Below are 15,135 nucleotides of genomic sequence, written 5' to 3'. Positions count from 1 at the left end.
CTCTGTCCAAGGCATCACACTATTCTACTGGCTAGAATGGCCAGCCCATGCTAATGTGTATTCAAATCTACAGTTTCACTGCTGCACTCCCCAAGGAAAGCTTCACTCAAATGTTCTCGTGTGCTTAAATGGTGTGTCTAAATAAAGTTTGTGCATGTTAGTAGTATTTCTGTCGTTCTTTGCAATTTAAAGCGAGACTACGTAACTTTTGAAAGAGGAAATAACATTTTCCAACTTTTACTGCTACCATTCTTACTGCTACCATGATTGCAGGTCATTTGTTATTAATAAGCCACAAGTGAGTCTGCATCGTCACTACTGCTGTATATTTATACGGATCAACACCAGTGCCATAATGACTGTTGTATCCAAGTATATGACTGATGTTTTTCAATTATCAGCTTCATTAAAAAATGGCAAGTTGGAGACTAGGTGCTTTTGTTCAGGTAACACGTATGTAAAAGTAATTTGACACAACAATAAACTCTTTAACTACAAGACAGCCAGCAGCCAAAATACAGTAGGCACACACTGTGCGGGAGAGTGTGTGTGTGTGTGTGTGTGTGTGTGTGTGTGTGTATGTGTGTGTGTGTGTGAGAAGCTCCGAACCCCAAGGGAAGCAGGAGTGAAAGTCCCCAGAGTAGCACATCTAGATTGCTGTGATTCTGGGCAGAAACAGTCCCTGGTCCCCATTCCCTCTTTGCCAAGGTGCAAACACACAGCAGCCTAATACTGTGTGGCACCTTTACAGAGTCACTTTCAGCATCTTTGACTCCAAGTTACAACATAAAATAAGATCTTGAATGAAGTAATGGTTCAGTTTCTGACCAGGGAAAGAATGGGAAACGTAGATTATTACCCAGGGGATGACGGCACCAGGGACTGTTGTATCCTGCAGCATGCACATGTGCCTTATGAGCATGCAATAAGCATGCAGAAAATGTACTTTTGCTCTCAGCAACAAGGGGAGGTATAGAGGTAACTGTTTCACAGTAGTGAAACAGTTTGGGGGGGGCATGGCAGACAAGTGCAGTGAGGCTATAATTTCATGCTGAAATTTCTTAACTTCAGAGATTTTGCTTGGGCATTTGAACCACAGTTTATGTATGTTACAATGTAGATAATTGACATATGAAGGGGGAGTCATGGAAAACACAAGACACACGCACACAGACAATGTTTTTCACTTCTGACTTCACAAATACCCAGATTCTGGCCTAGAACTACAAGGTGTCCATTTCAGGGCATTCCTAATAGAAGATTCAACATGACGACTGCCCTGATAAACTGTCTGCATGGGTTTGTACAGTCATCACCTCCTGTAATCCACCAGGGCACAAAATAGTCAAACAGAAGCTATCAGGGCACTATGTTGAATGTGAAGGATGCCCCAAAGAAAACACCTTTCTGATCTATCACCCTAAAACTTCCTTATTCAGCAAGAGTGCAAGGACAAATGACACCGTTACAGTAGTTCAGGAGTCTAACTTTTGAGCAATTACAAACACAGTGCTCTGTAACTTATTGCAGTGGAGACATAAAAGGGTGCAGGAGACAAATGCTTTTTTTTTTTCTTTGGAAAGTCAGACTTTGTGTGCAAACACACAGCCAACTGTACCGCATCATGTAAACATCAGCATTAAGGACCACAAAATGATGACAGAAACTCGGGATGATGAATTGATCAGACTGTATTCAGTTTTAGATTCAAATTTATCATGCCAATGCACGGAAACACACAGATTTGGTCCTTGCATTTTTGCTGAACAGGTTTCTGGGGATTTGAGTTTCCTCTACAGACATCACCATTTAAATGTTGTATTATTGGACATGACTCTGGCACGGCACCACCATCTAGTGGCAAAGTAATGCTACGACAACTAATGCTGTGTATTGCTAATGGACTTTTCATCGAGTGGAGCAAAGTATTTAAAAAAAGGGCCCAACAACTGTCCAGATTTGAAATGCTCAAGACTGGTGTATTGACATTTCAATTCTGAGAGGAACTGATGATCTCTGAAACCTCAGCCCAAGCAGGGTGAGGACCCGGAGTTTAGAAAGGGGCTGAGATCACAGAGAAGTGGGTCAAAGGGGAGACCAGATTGTTTTGATTGTGTTTTGGCAACCCAGCTAGATGGGATTTGAAGAACTTCCCACAAAGACATTTTAGTATAGCCGCACACAAAACTCCCTTTGACAGAAAGCAGATCAATTTAAATCTCAGCGGTTCTTGTTAATTTTCTTCCCCTTGTGTTAGCTCTTCTAAATCTATGATTGCTGTATGACATCTCAGTTTTTATTGGGTTCCTTCTATACTTTCTTGGAGCATGACATTATAAGGAGGTTAATCACGGGTAATGACATAAGACTTGCAGCAGATTGGCTTCCAAATGGCAAATATGAGTTTGGTTTGATGATCGAATTGTGGGGAAAATCAGCAGAGCTCATCGGCCACATCCTATTAAGCCACACTCTTTTTAATTGTCATTTCCAACTAGTAAGAGCATCAGCTGACTGGGCCAATGATGAGGAGGCCTGTTGCTGGTGTAAGTTTGATTTCAGCTGTTTTGGTTTTGGTCTGGTCTGAGCACAGTGTAGAAATGGGAGGCGAGGATAGGGATGCAGAAGCTCCACTGGTACATGCAACATATATACAGTATACTATTTGCTGAGGAGGAAAAAAAAAAAAAACACTTGCACTGCACTCTGGATAATAGTACACCCATTTTCTTTTTACTCACAATAAATCACTACCAGTGAGTAGTTAAAATAAAGTGGCGGTTTCCAATGGCAGCAGGGAAGGAAATACATCAAAAGTGTGTCACTGGTCATAAAGAAACAACAGAAAAACAACAGAAGAGAACAAAACATGATAGAACAGAACATATTGTAGGACAGACTTTCCATTGCAGTAATGGAACTGTCATCTTTCTAAATGCTGGCAACATCTATAAAAAATATAAAACTTAACGCCATGTCCATCACCATCTGAGTCTGGGACATGGGGACATTAAGAAAGGAAACAGAAGTAAACAATTTATCTAAATGAAACTAGAGTGTAGAAGGCTTGTTGATTCTATTATGCTGGGAAAGGAAGAAATTGTAATAATTAAAATGACACAGACAAAAGAAGGAAACGTTGGGTACTGTAACTGTCTGTGACCTTTTGTGGAAATATGGGATATTCACCTGCATTATTTATCCAGTGGCTAATATGTCCTGACAAGTGACTACTGTACATAGGTCAGGTTACATTCATGTGCTCTAATGATAATGTTATGTCTGCATAAAAAAGGGAGGAAACTATCCATTTGACAGAGACATTAATGTATTGTGAAAAGTCTCAAATGTAACAGTTGACAGCACATTATGTCTATGAATATGCATAACGTGTGTGTGGCCTTAAAATCCCTGAGAAGAGCGACTGAGGTCAATATTCTCATCAAGAGCATTTACATGTATAAAGAATATAATACGGGATGATGAATGTATGAATTTAGTTTCTCATGCAGAGTCACTGTATGTGCATTATTGTAACTAATGCCTTTAAGAGTTTCAAACTGTTGGATAGTAGGATTTATAGTATGTAAACTTACTCTTTTTTGTCTGTACAGCAGTCAACTTATTCGATTTTATCTGAATCTACTGTACCTTTCTCACTAATTTTTATTCCAGCAAATGTCATTCACTACTATACATTTTCATTTCGCATAAATAAACTAGTGATTTAATGGTTAAACCAAAAAGGAGACACACTCAAAGATGACAACACCCACATTTCAACCAGGAAAAAAAACAAATCAGATACTGGCTGATGACCGTACCGTAATGGATGTTATGGAAGTACAAATGGGACCCATAGTAAACACTTTCCTAAGGGTATAATGGTGTGACAACTTATATTACCTTTAAAACGCAGTGCCACAGTACAGAAGAACGATGACACAATAAGAGGTATATCATTAGTGTACAAACTACTAAGAACGTAGGTATAATGAAACAGACACCAACACGGGTAGGAAGGGAGAGAGGAAGGGAAGGAAGGGTGTCGATGGGGTAAAATAAAGGCGCAGCTACTCACATCGTTTGCAGCCACACTTCTTGATCCGCTTAGGGTCTGTGATGTCGTCATGACAAGCTTTGCAGTAGAAAAATGCTCTAAAAGTGATGCAGTAAAAAACGTTTAGCATTTTAAATAATCACACGGTCAATTTTACATCATCAGTGCTCCGTTGCTCATCAGGATGGCCGCATTACCTCTTTACTTCTTTGGCATCACTGGCGATAAAGAATCCCAGTGTTCCCTCCTGCATCTTGACATGGTTGCCCGGGTTGATGAGGATGCTGGGTAGTCAAAGAAAAAGACACATCATGCTCATTAACTTCTGGACATCACTAAGCTCATGCACATAACATGCTAATCAAGAGGAATGGTACACACACTGGTTGAAGCCATTAATCGGACCTGCATTGCATTTATCTTGACTTTTTTTAATTTTTTTTTTTTACTTTTGCCTTTTTTTCCATCATTTTAAATCATTCCTGCAAAAGTTTGGAGACTTTGGTTTGCTCCGTTGTGTTGTATCTTATGTGTCATCATAAAAACTGCTCATGAACATCTGCTCCTTTGACTTTGGGCAATTTGCTGATGTGATACTCACATGGATGGACAGAATGTAGAACAGTATGATCGCACATTGAATTTCAATTCTTTTCTTTAAAGAATGGTAGTGTTTACCCCGGGATGAGGAGGGGGACAGAGAGGTACGAGTAAAGGGACAAGGGCAGAAAGAATCAAAATTATGGCTATGGAGTGGTTTTAGTATCAGCACTCAAATGCAGTCATCTGGTCAAAACAAATGTTGTGATGGCCACTGAGACATGGCTGTAATACAGAGAATGCACAGTAAGTGTTGTTATCTCGGTTAGTATTTGACAGTGGGATGCAAGGGAATGAACAGCTCTTTTTCTTTTTGATACTAAGCTGATTCTTCTCAGTGACTCTACTTTAATATTTAGGATTGTTGTAGTAAAAAATAAAATTGGTGGAGTAAAACCTAAGGTGGATAAAGAGTGTAGTCATATATGTGTGTGTGCGTGTGTGTATACACACACACACAAATGTATGCAAATGTTTTACAGCTGCACTAAAAAAATGTCATATATATCATGGGATATATTAATGTAAACACTTTTATTTTCAAGTGGGAGTCAATTTAACACCTTATAAACACTTTGAGTGACTGGCTGTATCATTCCCCATTAATTAGACTGAGACAAACAATAGACGCCACACTGTACACTCACACACACACGCACACACACGCACGCACGCACACACACACACACACACACACACACACACCCTGGTCATTAATGGTTACCTGTGGGCAACAATCATCAATGATGTGAGTGTGAACTAAGAAATCAAAACACTAAACCTACAAACCGTTAAGGTTCACACTCCTTCAAAATATGAGCCCAGGTGAAAGATGATGAACTTTTGATTCTTCCGATCTCGTTTACTCTATTTTAAGCATCATAATAATATTTCTGTATTTGGGCAATTTGGGGTATTTTAAATATCTACTTTGTGACTTTTTATTAACTAATTTTGAAATAGTATGCAGTCCGTGTAGACCAAAGGCAGAAGTGAAGTAGTGCATCTAAGGTAGCTTCTATCTTACTACATCTTTCCTCTGGACTCTGGAAAAGGCTACATTGGAGAAAATAAATAAAAATATTAAGGGAGCAATTGAATCCATATACATATCGGGCTGTGATCAAATTGCACCAGTCATGCAAATCAGATTTTTTCTTTCCACATTTTTCTTTGCAAGAAGTAAAATAGCATCTAACATTCGCTAAGATTGAATGGCCCCCAGAGAAGTAAACAGGCGTTACACCTGGCATGCTCTTTAGTGAAAATAAATTAAAGAAACAGATCAAATCAAGACAGTTCCACAAACATTGCTGCCCAAATCTGAGATTTTACGAGTGTATCTATCCAAGACATTTTTCTTCGGTCGGGTGCAAACTGGTGAATAGAAGCTTAGAAAGCATCAAAACCTCATATTGTGAGCAACAAGGCAAGCATCAAACACCTTATGTGTATAGTGTCATAGCATGCAGTTACCAAACAGCATGAAGAGGACAATAATCAAACAGAAAGGCATAGCCACTGCAGTACAGGTATAAGGACAGGTACGTAGATGCAGACGGTTGCAGTAACTTCTGTGCAGTTGGATTGTTTCTCAAACACCAAACTGACAGGAAGTGACCTCACTTAAGAACATCTACTCGAGAGACGCACGAGCATGACTGTACATAGTGGCTGAGACGCACAAAAAATGCCCAGGCACACACGCATTCACACACAAAGTCCCCCTCCTGGGGTTGTCTCACACATACGCTTGATGCACAGACATGCACAGATGGATATACATTTAGCACTGAGAACATGAAAAGGCGATGGAATGCAAAAGTGAAATGTGGAGCACTTGTGAACATTGTAGCCTATGGTTATTCAATTTCACTTTGGATAAACTTAATGCTATCCAAATTCAACAGCTCCATGCCTTTCCTAGTGTGTGAAATGATGAAGAGAAAACAAAGGTTGGTGAGGTGCTGCTGGAGTAGTAAAACCATGAAGAAAAAGACATGCTGTTATATCAGCCACTGCCTACAGTAATGGCAGATTATCAGTCAATTTATTTCAAGATTAAATCCAAAATGTAGAACAACAGATTATCAATGCTTATCTACATCACATCCGAGGTCCGAGATATGTGCATACAAATTCCTGACTGATATTAAGTCAATGCACCATGAAATACTGTTCTGGCAATGATTTATAAATACCAGGAGTGGAATAATTAGCTTGGCAAAGCTTAAATACAGTAGGGTAACAACTGAGCAACACTGAAAAAGAACTGAAAGTGATAGAAATAAACTAAGCACAGGACTGGAAAAGGACACAACTGAAAAGATCAAATAAGAGGTAGATATGGAGAGGGTGAGCGTTTGGCCTTGGTACACCGACAACAGCAAAGACAAAGAAACAGCACTTCTACAAACATGTCCAATTTATCTATCCTCTCTCTGCCTGCAAAGAAGTTAGTGCATTAAGCACAAGGGACACCATAAAAAGAGTTAGAAAAAGAGGCCTGTGAGATAGGGTTTGGAAAATTATCCTTGGGGGAAACTCCCAAAGTCAGAAGCTTTAAAGTGGTGGAGATTGGGTGGAACTTTGGAAGTAAGATAAGGTAGAGGGCATACCGCTTTCGGCTTCTGCAAACAACAAGAAAAAATCTCAAATCAAACAGTTATCATGAACATAAGAGAAGAGGAGAATATGACGGTTACCAATGTTTCTCTGCCTATTTAGAAGGTACGCCCTATATGGCAGCATGTGGCGCAACTGTTCACAGACACACAATTCAGTTATTACATGCTTGTCTGAAGGTTGAGGTTCTTGCACAAAAGGGTTGTTTGCTAAAAAAAAAAAAAAAAAGTTCTGTTTAATTTTAATTGTAGTTATTTTTTAACATGGGCATGACTCGATCAAATGGCACTGAATCTCAAGAAAAGAGCTGTAGGTATAGGGAAAATGATCCCTTTATGTGATGTCATCAAAATCATTATAAAAAAAGGAATTAAGCATGCTCAAAAAGTATTTTCAGTAACTTATCTAGCTTGAGAGAATTAAGATCGCAGAAAAAAGTAGTGGATCAAATATGTAGACAAACATTTCATCGTGTCAAATTAATTAAGTTTGGTTTTAGCTTGTAATGTCATCGTCATCCATGCAGCCCAGTACACAAAAACATTTGACACAGGTGAATGGGGAAGGGCGAGTGGGATTTGGCAATTGAGATTACTGAAAAATAGTACTTCATGTTGTTACTGGTGATAAGACTGACACTGATGTAGAGTTAGTGGTTATCATACAGACTGAACGGGGACACAGTAGAATCAAGTTAAGGAAACACATGACATGAAAAATGTGCAGCAAATTGGTTATTTAGGAGTGAAGGTATCTCTGGATTTGGCAGCGCAATATTATCAAAATAAGACAAAAATGGCAGCAAATTATAACACTTGTCTGGAACCGAATTTAAATTTTAGCCAGAATTTTTTTCAGTTCTTCCTGCATATCTGCAAGGTTTGGTAAAAGTATCCAACTTATGGCTATCTCCAGTCGTTAGGTCCATGAAGGACATATAGTCAGTATTTTGCATTTACTTGTTTTCCAAACAGCAGGATATTTAAGAAAAGATGTTCAAATGAGGTTTTTTTCCACTAAGTTTCTTAAATTGGCAAGATGTAATTTCTCACGTACTACTGCACTTTAATGAAAAGCTCTGGTGCACTAAAATGCTGGATAAACATTGTTACGATTTTCTACAATTAAAACAGAAATGTGAAATGATTGTGCAGCAGAGGTACGTGCTCTTTGATACGTGCGCTGTGATAGTGTGTGTCCTTAAGTAAGGTGTTGTGCATTCACTGCTTTCTAAAACAATAATACACATAAACTTGAAAAGGCCACTCATATTGTCACGGTATCATTCAAATGTCATTCATCAACTTAATGTTATCAAATGGAACACATATATATGTCTGCTGTGATTAAAGCTGCAAAGAGGATTTGGGGGGAAAAAACTATAAGACATTAGATTATTATTAGAAAATCCACTTAAAGCAAGTTACACAGTGGCTCCCTCACACCACAAATGTACCTGATGTTAAAGTAAAAAGATCTGAAATACAAACCTGCTCTCTCTCTGCTCAGACTTGTATTCGATGGCAATAAGCAACAGCTTCAGCTTCACGTAACACAGCCTGTAAAACATGTGAACTTATTAGAGGAGAGCAGTATGTAGGGGAAGGAGTGTTCACACACCTTCACATCCTTACAACCCCGCAATCCCTTTTTTTTTTGTCTTTCTGTCTTCAAGCCAGCATTGTGAGCTACCTACCACTGACAGTGGGCTGTCTGCGTGGGGAAAGTGTGATACTTACTCGCAGACAGTGGGGAAGGAGAGGCCCACAAAGGCACTGGACAAATACTCTGTGTACATCTCATTAGCCACTCCTTCTAGGTAATACTTCTGCCATGTGTCCTCCTCAATCTGACAAAAAACAAGCATGGAAATGTCATGTGAGGATAAAAAAAAAAAAAAAAGAAAAAAGAACAGAAAAAAGCATTACAGTTTTCCCTCCAATAGCAGCCCAATGTGGTCTGCAGATGTTCCGCCACACAACATCAGCCTGGTCATTATATGCTGATCCATCATCTTGATGACATGAGAACAGTTCTTTGATAGAGACAAGCACCTCTTCAATTTTGAGCCACAGAAACACTGAACAGATTCCATATGAAATGAAATGTCACGTTAAAATATGATGTGCCAGGACGGCTGAAAACACTCTAATGGAAGTCTTTTTCTGGACAGAGATGTCAAAATTTCCCAGGGAATGTGCTGCATTTGATATATCTAGTCCATCTGTCAAGAGAGAACTTGCTGCATCCACTTAAAGTTAACCTCACCTCCAATCCCTGAGTTAATCATCAGATTTACAAAAATGCAATGTGAGAATTTATTCATCCACATTACTTCAGTCTGCTCAGAGGGAGTGACTGAGACATGGCAAGTTAATCTTGTCCTCTGTGTTACCTCAATGAAGGACCTCATGGAGAAGAGGTTGGCTAGCATGGTGGACAGGCCCTGGGCCAGACAGCTCTGGGCAATGAAGCCTGCCTTCAGCTCCGCCAGGCAGATAGCATCGTCACCTTCTTTCCAGTTCCAGCTTGGAATGTTCAGCAGATGGGCCTTCATCACAAGACAGACAGAAGAGGTCACAACTCACAAAAAAAAACGAAGCAAATGATTCATATTTCTTACAGGAACACTTTTGGGAATCGGTTTATTCGCTTTCTGGCAGAAAGTTTGAGTTAGACAAGAAGATGGATACCACTCTCAGGTCTAGACGGTAAATTTAGAGCAACAGCCAGCAGTCGTTTAGCTTAGTTTATCACTACGACTGGTAACAAGAAGGACATATCTTCCGAAATGCTGAACTTTTCTTTTTAATTATTGAATTATTGAAATTTATTGAGTCACTGAATCTGCTTTTTACAGTTAGGCATCTTTCATGTTATGCATGCTATGAGGTGCATTTAAAGTGTAAAGGATAAAGAAACAAAAACAGGAACAGGTCTGAAGAGTGTCAGTTCCAAAAATACACAAGGTTTCCATAGATAACTTATAAATGGTGATAAATCATAATATAACAATATGTCAAATGTCTGTTAACTGCAGTTCTGAGCCACACAGTAACTTATTTAACTTTAATTTCAGAAGTCAATGAAGGAATGCAGAGGGCCGTATTTGCACGACTTGTCATGTTGTATGAAATGCATGGATAAAGTGAGGCACACACATCGGCGGGTGTTTTAGTAATCACTTACAACATCAAACCCTCCTCAGGGAACCCCTGCTGCTATTGTGAGTACTGATCTATTATTTCCTCACTCTGAAAACAGAGGCAATATCCATCCTTCTGGAGACAAGGGAGCTTTGGCAATGGAGTGAGTGGCCCCTTCAAGCGGTCACTTGTGAGATATTTGCTATAAACAAAGCTCTTACAGTATGCAGGCAGGGTTATTTTCTTTCTATTGTTTCTGCTTTGTGAGGGCGAACAGAGAACATCCAAACCAAAATGTCTTACCTTGTTGTGATATTGTAGCATTTGTGTGATTATTCTGATCTTAGGATGGTAGTTCTTGATCGAAATAACCCTGGACGATGAAAAACAACAGTGAAAATTAAACACCTTACCTAGTCAGCTTCCACCGATTTCAAAGTCCAGCAGATACAATACCTCATGATGTTGGAGGCATCTTCAGCATCAGGATCTGCACAATATTTGTTGGCTAGGATTAAGCAGGCATCTGCTGACTCGATCTGTGTGTAAAACCAAAGAAACAGGTTAACATTACAGTTCATATTAGTATTAACATGCACTGAGTGCTTCTGTCTGTTTTTCTTGCATTAGATTAAATAACTTTAGGGTTTAATTCTGGCCAGTGCCAGTACAATTAGTCATACCACTGATCAAACTACCACAACCATCTTTCCCAATTTCCTTTCCCTCCTCTGTCTCTAACCATTTTATTTAAGAAAAAAAATGAAATGGATCCTGCAATGTTCTCCTCTGCTAGTATACTGCTATGTAATATTTTTTAATGTACAACCTCCAATGAGTCATGAATGGAATTTTGTTCCTAGTTCATCTAAATTTAAGTTCAGCAGCAGCTAGCTATAGATTTTATGTGATTTCATCTCTCCAAGAGTCCTGTCACCGACTGTACCTTCACTCTGGCGAGATCGTGAGGGTTGAGAACAGATCCCTGGTAGAACTCTACTTGGGTAAAGTGACGTTTGAACAAGGCTTCCAGCTCAAGATTAGGGGAAATACTAGCACACAGAGAAAAGAAGAGAAGGGTTAGTGCATGTATGGGTAGTTCATCTATACAACGCTGTGCAAAGGTCTTAGGCAGGTGTGAAGAAAAGCTGTAAGTAAGTAAGAATCAAACCAATGGTGTGACCGCCCTTTGCCCTCAAAACAGCATACATTTTTCTAGGTACGCTTGTTCCAAACATCTTCTAGAACTAACCACAGATCTTCTGTGGATGTAGGCTGCCTCAAATCCTTTTGTCTCTTCATTTAATCCCACACAGACGCGATGATGTTGAGATCAAGGCTCTGTGGGGGCCACACCATCACTTCCAGGACTCCTTGAAGATAGTTCCTCGTGACATTGACTGTATATTTGGGGTCGTTGTCCTGCTGCAGAATAAATTTGAGGCCAATCGGACGCCTCCCTGATGGTCTTGCATGAATAAGTATCTGTGTGTATTTCTCAGCATTGAGGACACCATTAATCCTGACCAAATCCCTTTACAGAAAAGCAGCCCCAAACTTGCAAGGAACCTCCACCATGCTTCACGGTTGCCTGCAGACACTAATTATTGTACCGCTCTTCCACAACCTCACCTTGGTAGCAGAGTTTGGCTCTTCCTCACCCAGTTCTAAGCCTCCTACACAGCTGTTTCTGTCCCTGTTAATGACTGTGTTTCAACCTACATATGACATTTATGATCATTAGCACCTGTTTGGTATAATTGGTTAATCATACACCTGATTATATGATCCTATAATCCTACAAATCCTTGACTTTGTGCAAGTCTACCTAGAAGAATTTATGCTGTTTTGAAGGCAAATGGTGGTCACACCAAATATTTATTTGATTTTTATTTTTCTTATGTTCACTCACTTTTATATTTTTGAAAACATCTGTTTTCAACAACAGTTTTTCTTCACGCCTGCCTAAAACTTCTGCACAGTATTGTATATATACAGGCAGACTGTGCATTGTTTCAAACATTGTGTTCTGCTAACCTATTCACATGGGGAGAAGGAAAAATTAACTTACTTATGGAGAAAAACAATTTCTACATTGACATCATCCCTGTCCTTGTGTAGGAAGTCTTTGAGGAAGTTGGAGACACTTTCGAGCGTAATATGACCACAGACCACAATATGCCTGGAAGGGGGGAAGAAATCATCTTGAGTGGGCAACATAAATCACAGCAGACACTGGCATGTCTCCCAAAGATAATCAGTCAAACCAAAGCACTCTAACATCTAACTCAAATATAGATTGAAAGAATGTATATACATGTCAAGAAATGTCTTTTCAAAGCAAACACGTAACTGAATTATATCTTTTTTGCCATAAAAGTGAATATTTTCCCCCCCTGTAATGAAAGTGGTCAAATTCTGCACGACAAGTGCAATCAAACGCTCAACTCTGAACCACTTTAGAAAATCTAAGATATAATCACACAGCCCACAGTGGTTGGATTGTCATCCGTTCTCAATATAAAAACTGTCCCTTCAGCCAAACCACCCTTTTGTGAGCTGAATGGATGTTGACAAAGACATGTACATCAATATGCTTGTGCCTTTACACAGAACATTACTAAAAACTTTCAAAGTGATTTGGAGGCCTGTGGTTGACACAAATTCTAAACAGGACCTCAGCGCATTTGACAGGTCCCCTGGCAAAACATTAGCTGCATTACAGCGGAGGGATCTGTCAGACAGTGCACAGGGCTGATTACAGCACGATGGGAGTCCGAGGTTAGATTGGAACCATTTTTGACTTGAGGTTGTGTCCCTGTTTGTCCTCTGACTGCACTGTAGGCCAGACTGATCAAGGTCAAAGGTCAGCTTCACAGCCATCTACCATCTATGGGACGTGAGTCATTTCGGCAGTTTGCATCATCACCGTCCAAGTCTTATTGAAATCTTAATTGATATTGAAAAGACAAATAAATCTGATTGACAAAAGCTGCAACACTGTTTACCAAAAGACATTTGCTAACTTTTCAAGTGAGGTTTAATGAAAAACAAGCAAACTTGTGGTGCTTCTGTAAATATTAAGTTTTAGTGTCCCAGAGCTGAGAGAAATAAATTCAGTGTCTGTGTCAAGTGTCAGATATTACTGAAAATATTATTTTTGTTTAATTTATTAGTTTTAGTTATTGTAGTCCTTGTAGTCTGTAGTGGAAGTTGTTATTAAAAAGACTTGGAAAATAATGCTAAATATCAGTATTCAACCATGATATGGTTACAATAGGCAATTTAATCGTACTAATCTAGTGGATTTAAAACACTTTTCTGTATATGCTTCATTTGCATTGCGGTAAGCTGAGCTAACCCTCTCGAGTTAAAGTTAAATGTCACCAAATCTTTTTGCCAAACCCCTAAATGAGAAATCCAAACACGCTCAGTAGAATCCAGCCCTTACATTGACAAGTATTAGTGTGGACACTCGGCAGACACCCTAATTACCCTATAGAGACCTGTAAGGCAATCTGTGTAATGACAATGGCCTTATCCGCTACTTCACAGGATATGCCAGGAGACAAATCAGCCACTTTAGTTTGGAGTGCCTGGGCACTGGGCAGCTTTGCACTTAACTGTATGGGTATTAGGTTACTCTTTCCTTAAAATAAAAAAAAATACTGTGGTCATATTTGTTCACTGTTCAAGTTCCTATCATCAAATCTTCAATCCTTTATAATGCTCCTATACACAAGCAGGAAGCTCTGGCTAACACATTAACCTTGGCGTCTACAATTGTATAGAACATTACTGAAATCTGACTCAGTTTGGCAGGGTTTAAGGAAACAGAGATATTTATTGATGTTTGATGGGAACCATAGTCCAGATCACTGAGTGTTCTCCTACCCTGTACCAGATGGACCGGGTAGGGCTGAACTGAAGTGGACTTGGCAAAGTAATGTGACAGACATATTGAGAGAATGGCAGTTTGTGGATGTCACAGGGCATAATGGTCTTCACAGATGTCGCCTCTGTCCTTTAAGAGAATCTAATGAGAAGCCGTGATTGCATGGTTGGCCAGAGTTAAGCTAAAGACCGTGTGGTCGTACGAGCTGATGAGCTGAGATGTCTGAGGGCAGCCAGCAGTGTTTGGCACAAGATGCCTCTCATTTCAAGAGATGAAAAACATCAGTCATGTTTTCCTATTCCCAGTATCCAGATGCCCTTCTCCAAGGGTAGAGGGAATATACAGATTTAACTGCTGTATTATTTGCTTTGTGTGGTTTTGACTCTCAAACACACACACGCACGCACGCACACACACACACACACTCTCAAGTACAAACCTGAAAGTGTAAATGCATGTAAACAGGTAAACACACAGGTGCACACACACTCACAAGGGTGCATGTGGTGTTGTCTTTTACTGTATCTGATATGTCTTCTATCAGCCAGGCAGATTTTTTAAACTGTTTCTTTTCCTGATCAAACCACTAATTTGAATCTCTGTATTACTTAAGATGGAAATATTGTTGAGATATTACGCTTTACTTGAAAGACATCATTAAAGTTGGCATGCCTCTTCTGAGGTTTCTTTCTTTCCATGTGCCAATAATGGCATCTAATTGAACACTGAGGTTATTGGATGGTTAGACGGGATATAAGAAAGGGGTATCGTAGATAATTCAACCATTTATCATTGCTTTGTGAACAAAA

At 39.5% G+C, this 15,135-nt stretch overlaps 1 protein-coding gene across 1 annotated transcript in view; it reads right to left on the bottom strand.

Annotated features, from left to right (window-relative positions):
• The window catches only part of LOC139210505 (calcium-activated potassium channel subunit alpha-1a), a 129,800-nt gene that overhangs the window by 30,091 nt on the left and 84,574 nt on the right, over positions 1-15,135 (bottom strand). Inside the window, exons 10-19 of the mRNA XM_070840507.1 lie at positions 12,503-12,613; positions 11,378-11,483; positions 10,888-10,970; positions 10,735-10,804; positions 9,681-9,836; positions 9,025-9,134; positions 8,776-8,844; positions 7,279-7,290; positions 4,258-4,344; positions 4,082-4,158 (exon numbers count right to left, since the gene is read on the bottom strand). Coding sequence (XP_070696608.1) covers positions 4,082-4,158; positions 4,258-4,344; positions 7,279-7,290; positions 8,776-8,844; positions 9,025-9,134; positions 9,681-9,836; positions 10,735-10,804; positions 10,888-10,970; positions 11,378-11,483; positions 12,503-12,613 — 881 coding nt within the window. The remainder of the gene's footprint in view (positions 1-4,081; positions 4,159-4,257; positions 4,345-7,278; positions 7,291-8,775; positions 8,845-9,024; positions 9,135-9,680; positions 9,837-10,734; positions 10,805-10,887; positions 10,971-11,377; positions 11,484-12,502; positions 12,614-15,135) is intronic.

This window comes from Pempheris klunzingeri, chromosome 12 (genome assembly GCF_042242105.1).
Source record: "Pempheris klunzingeri isolate RE-2024b chromosome 12, fPemKlu1.hap1, whole genome shotgun sequence".
NCBI lineage: Eukaryota > Metazoa > Chordata > Actinopteri > Acropomatiformes > Pempheridae > Pempheris > Pempheris klunzingeri.
Note: the sequence above shows the minus strand (reverse complement) of the source record. Positions and strands in the feature narration are given on the sequence as shown.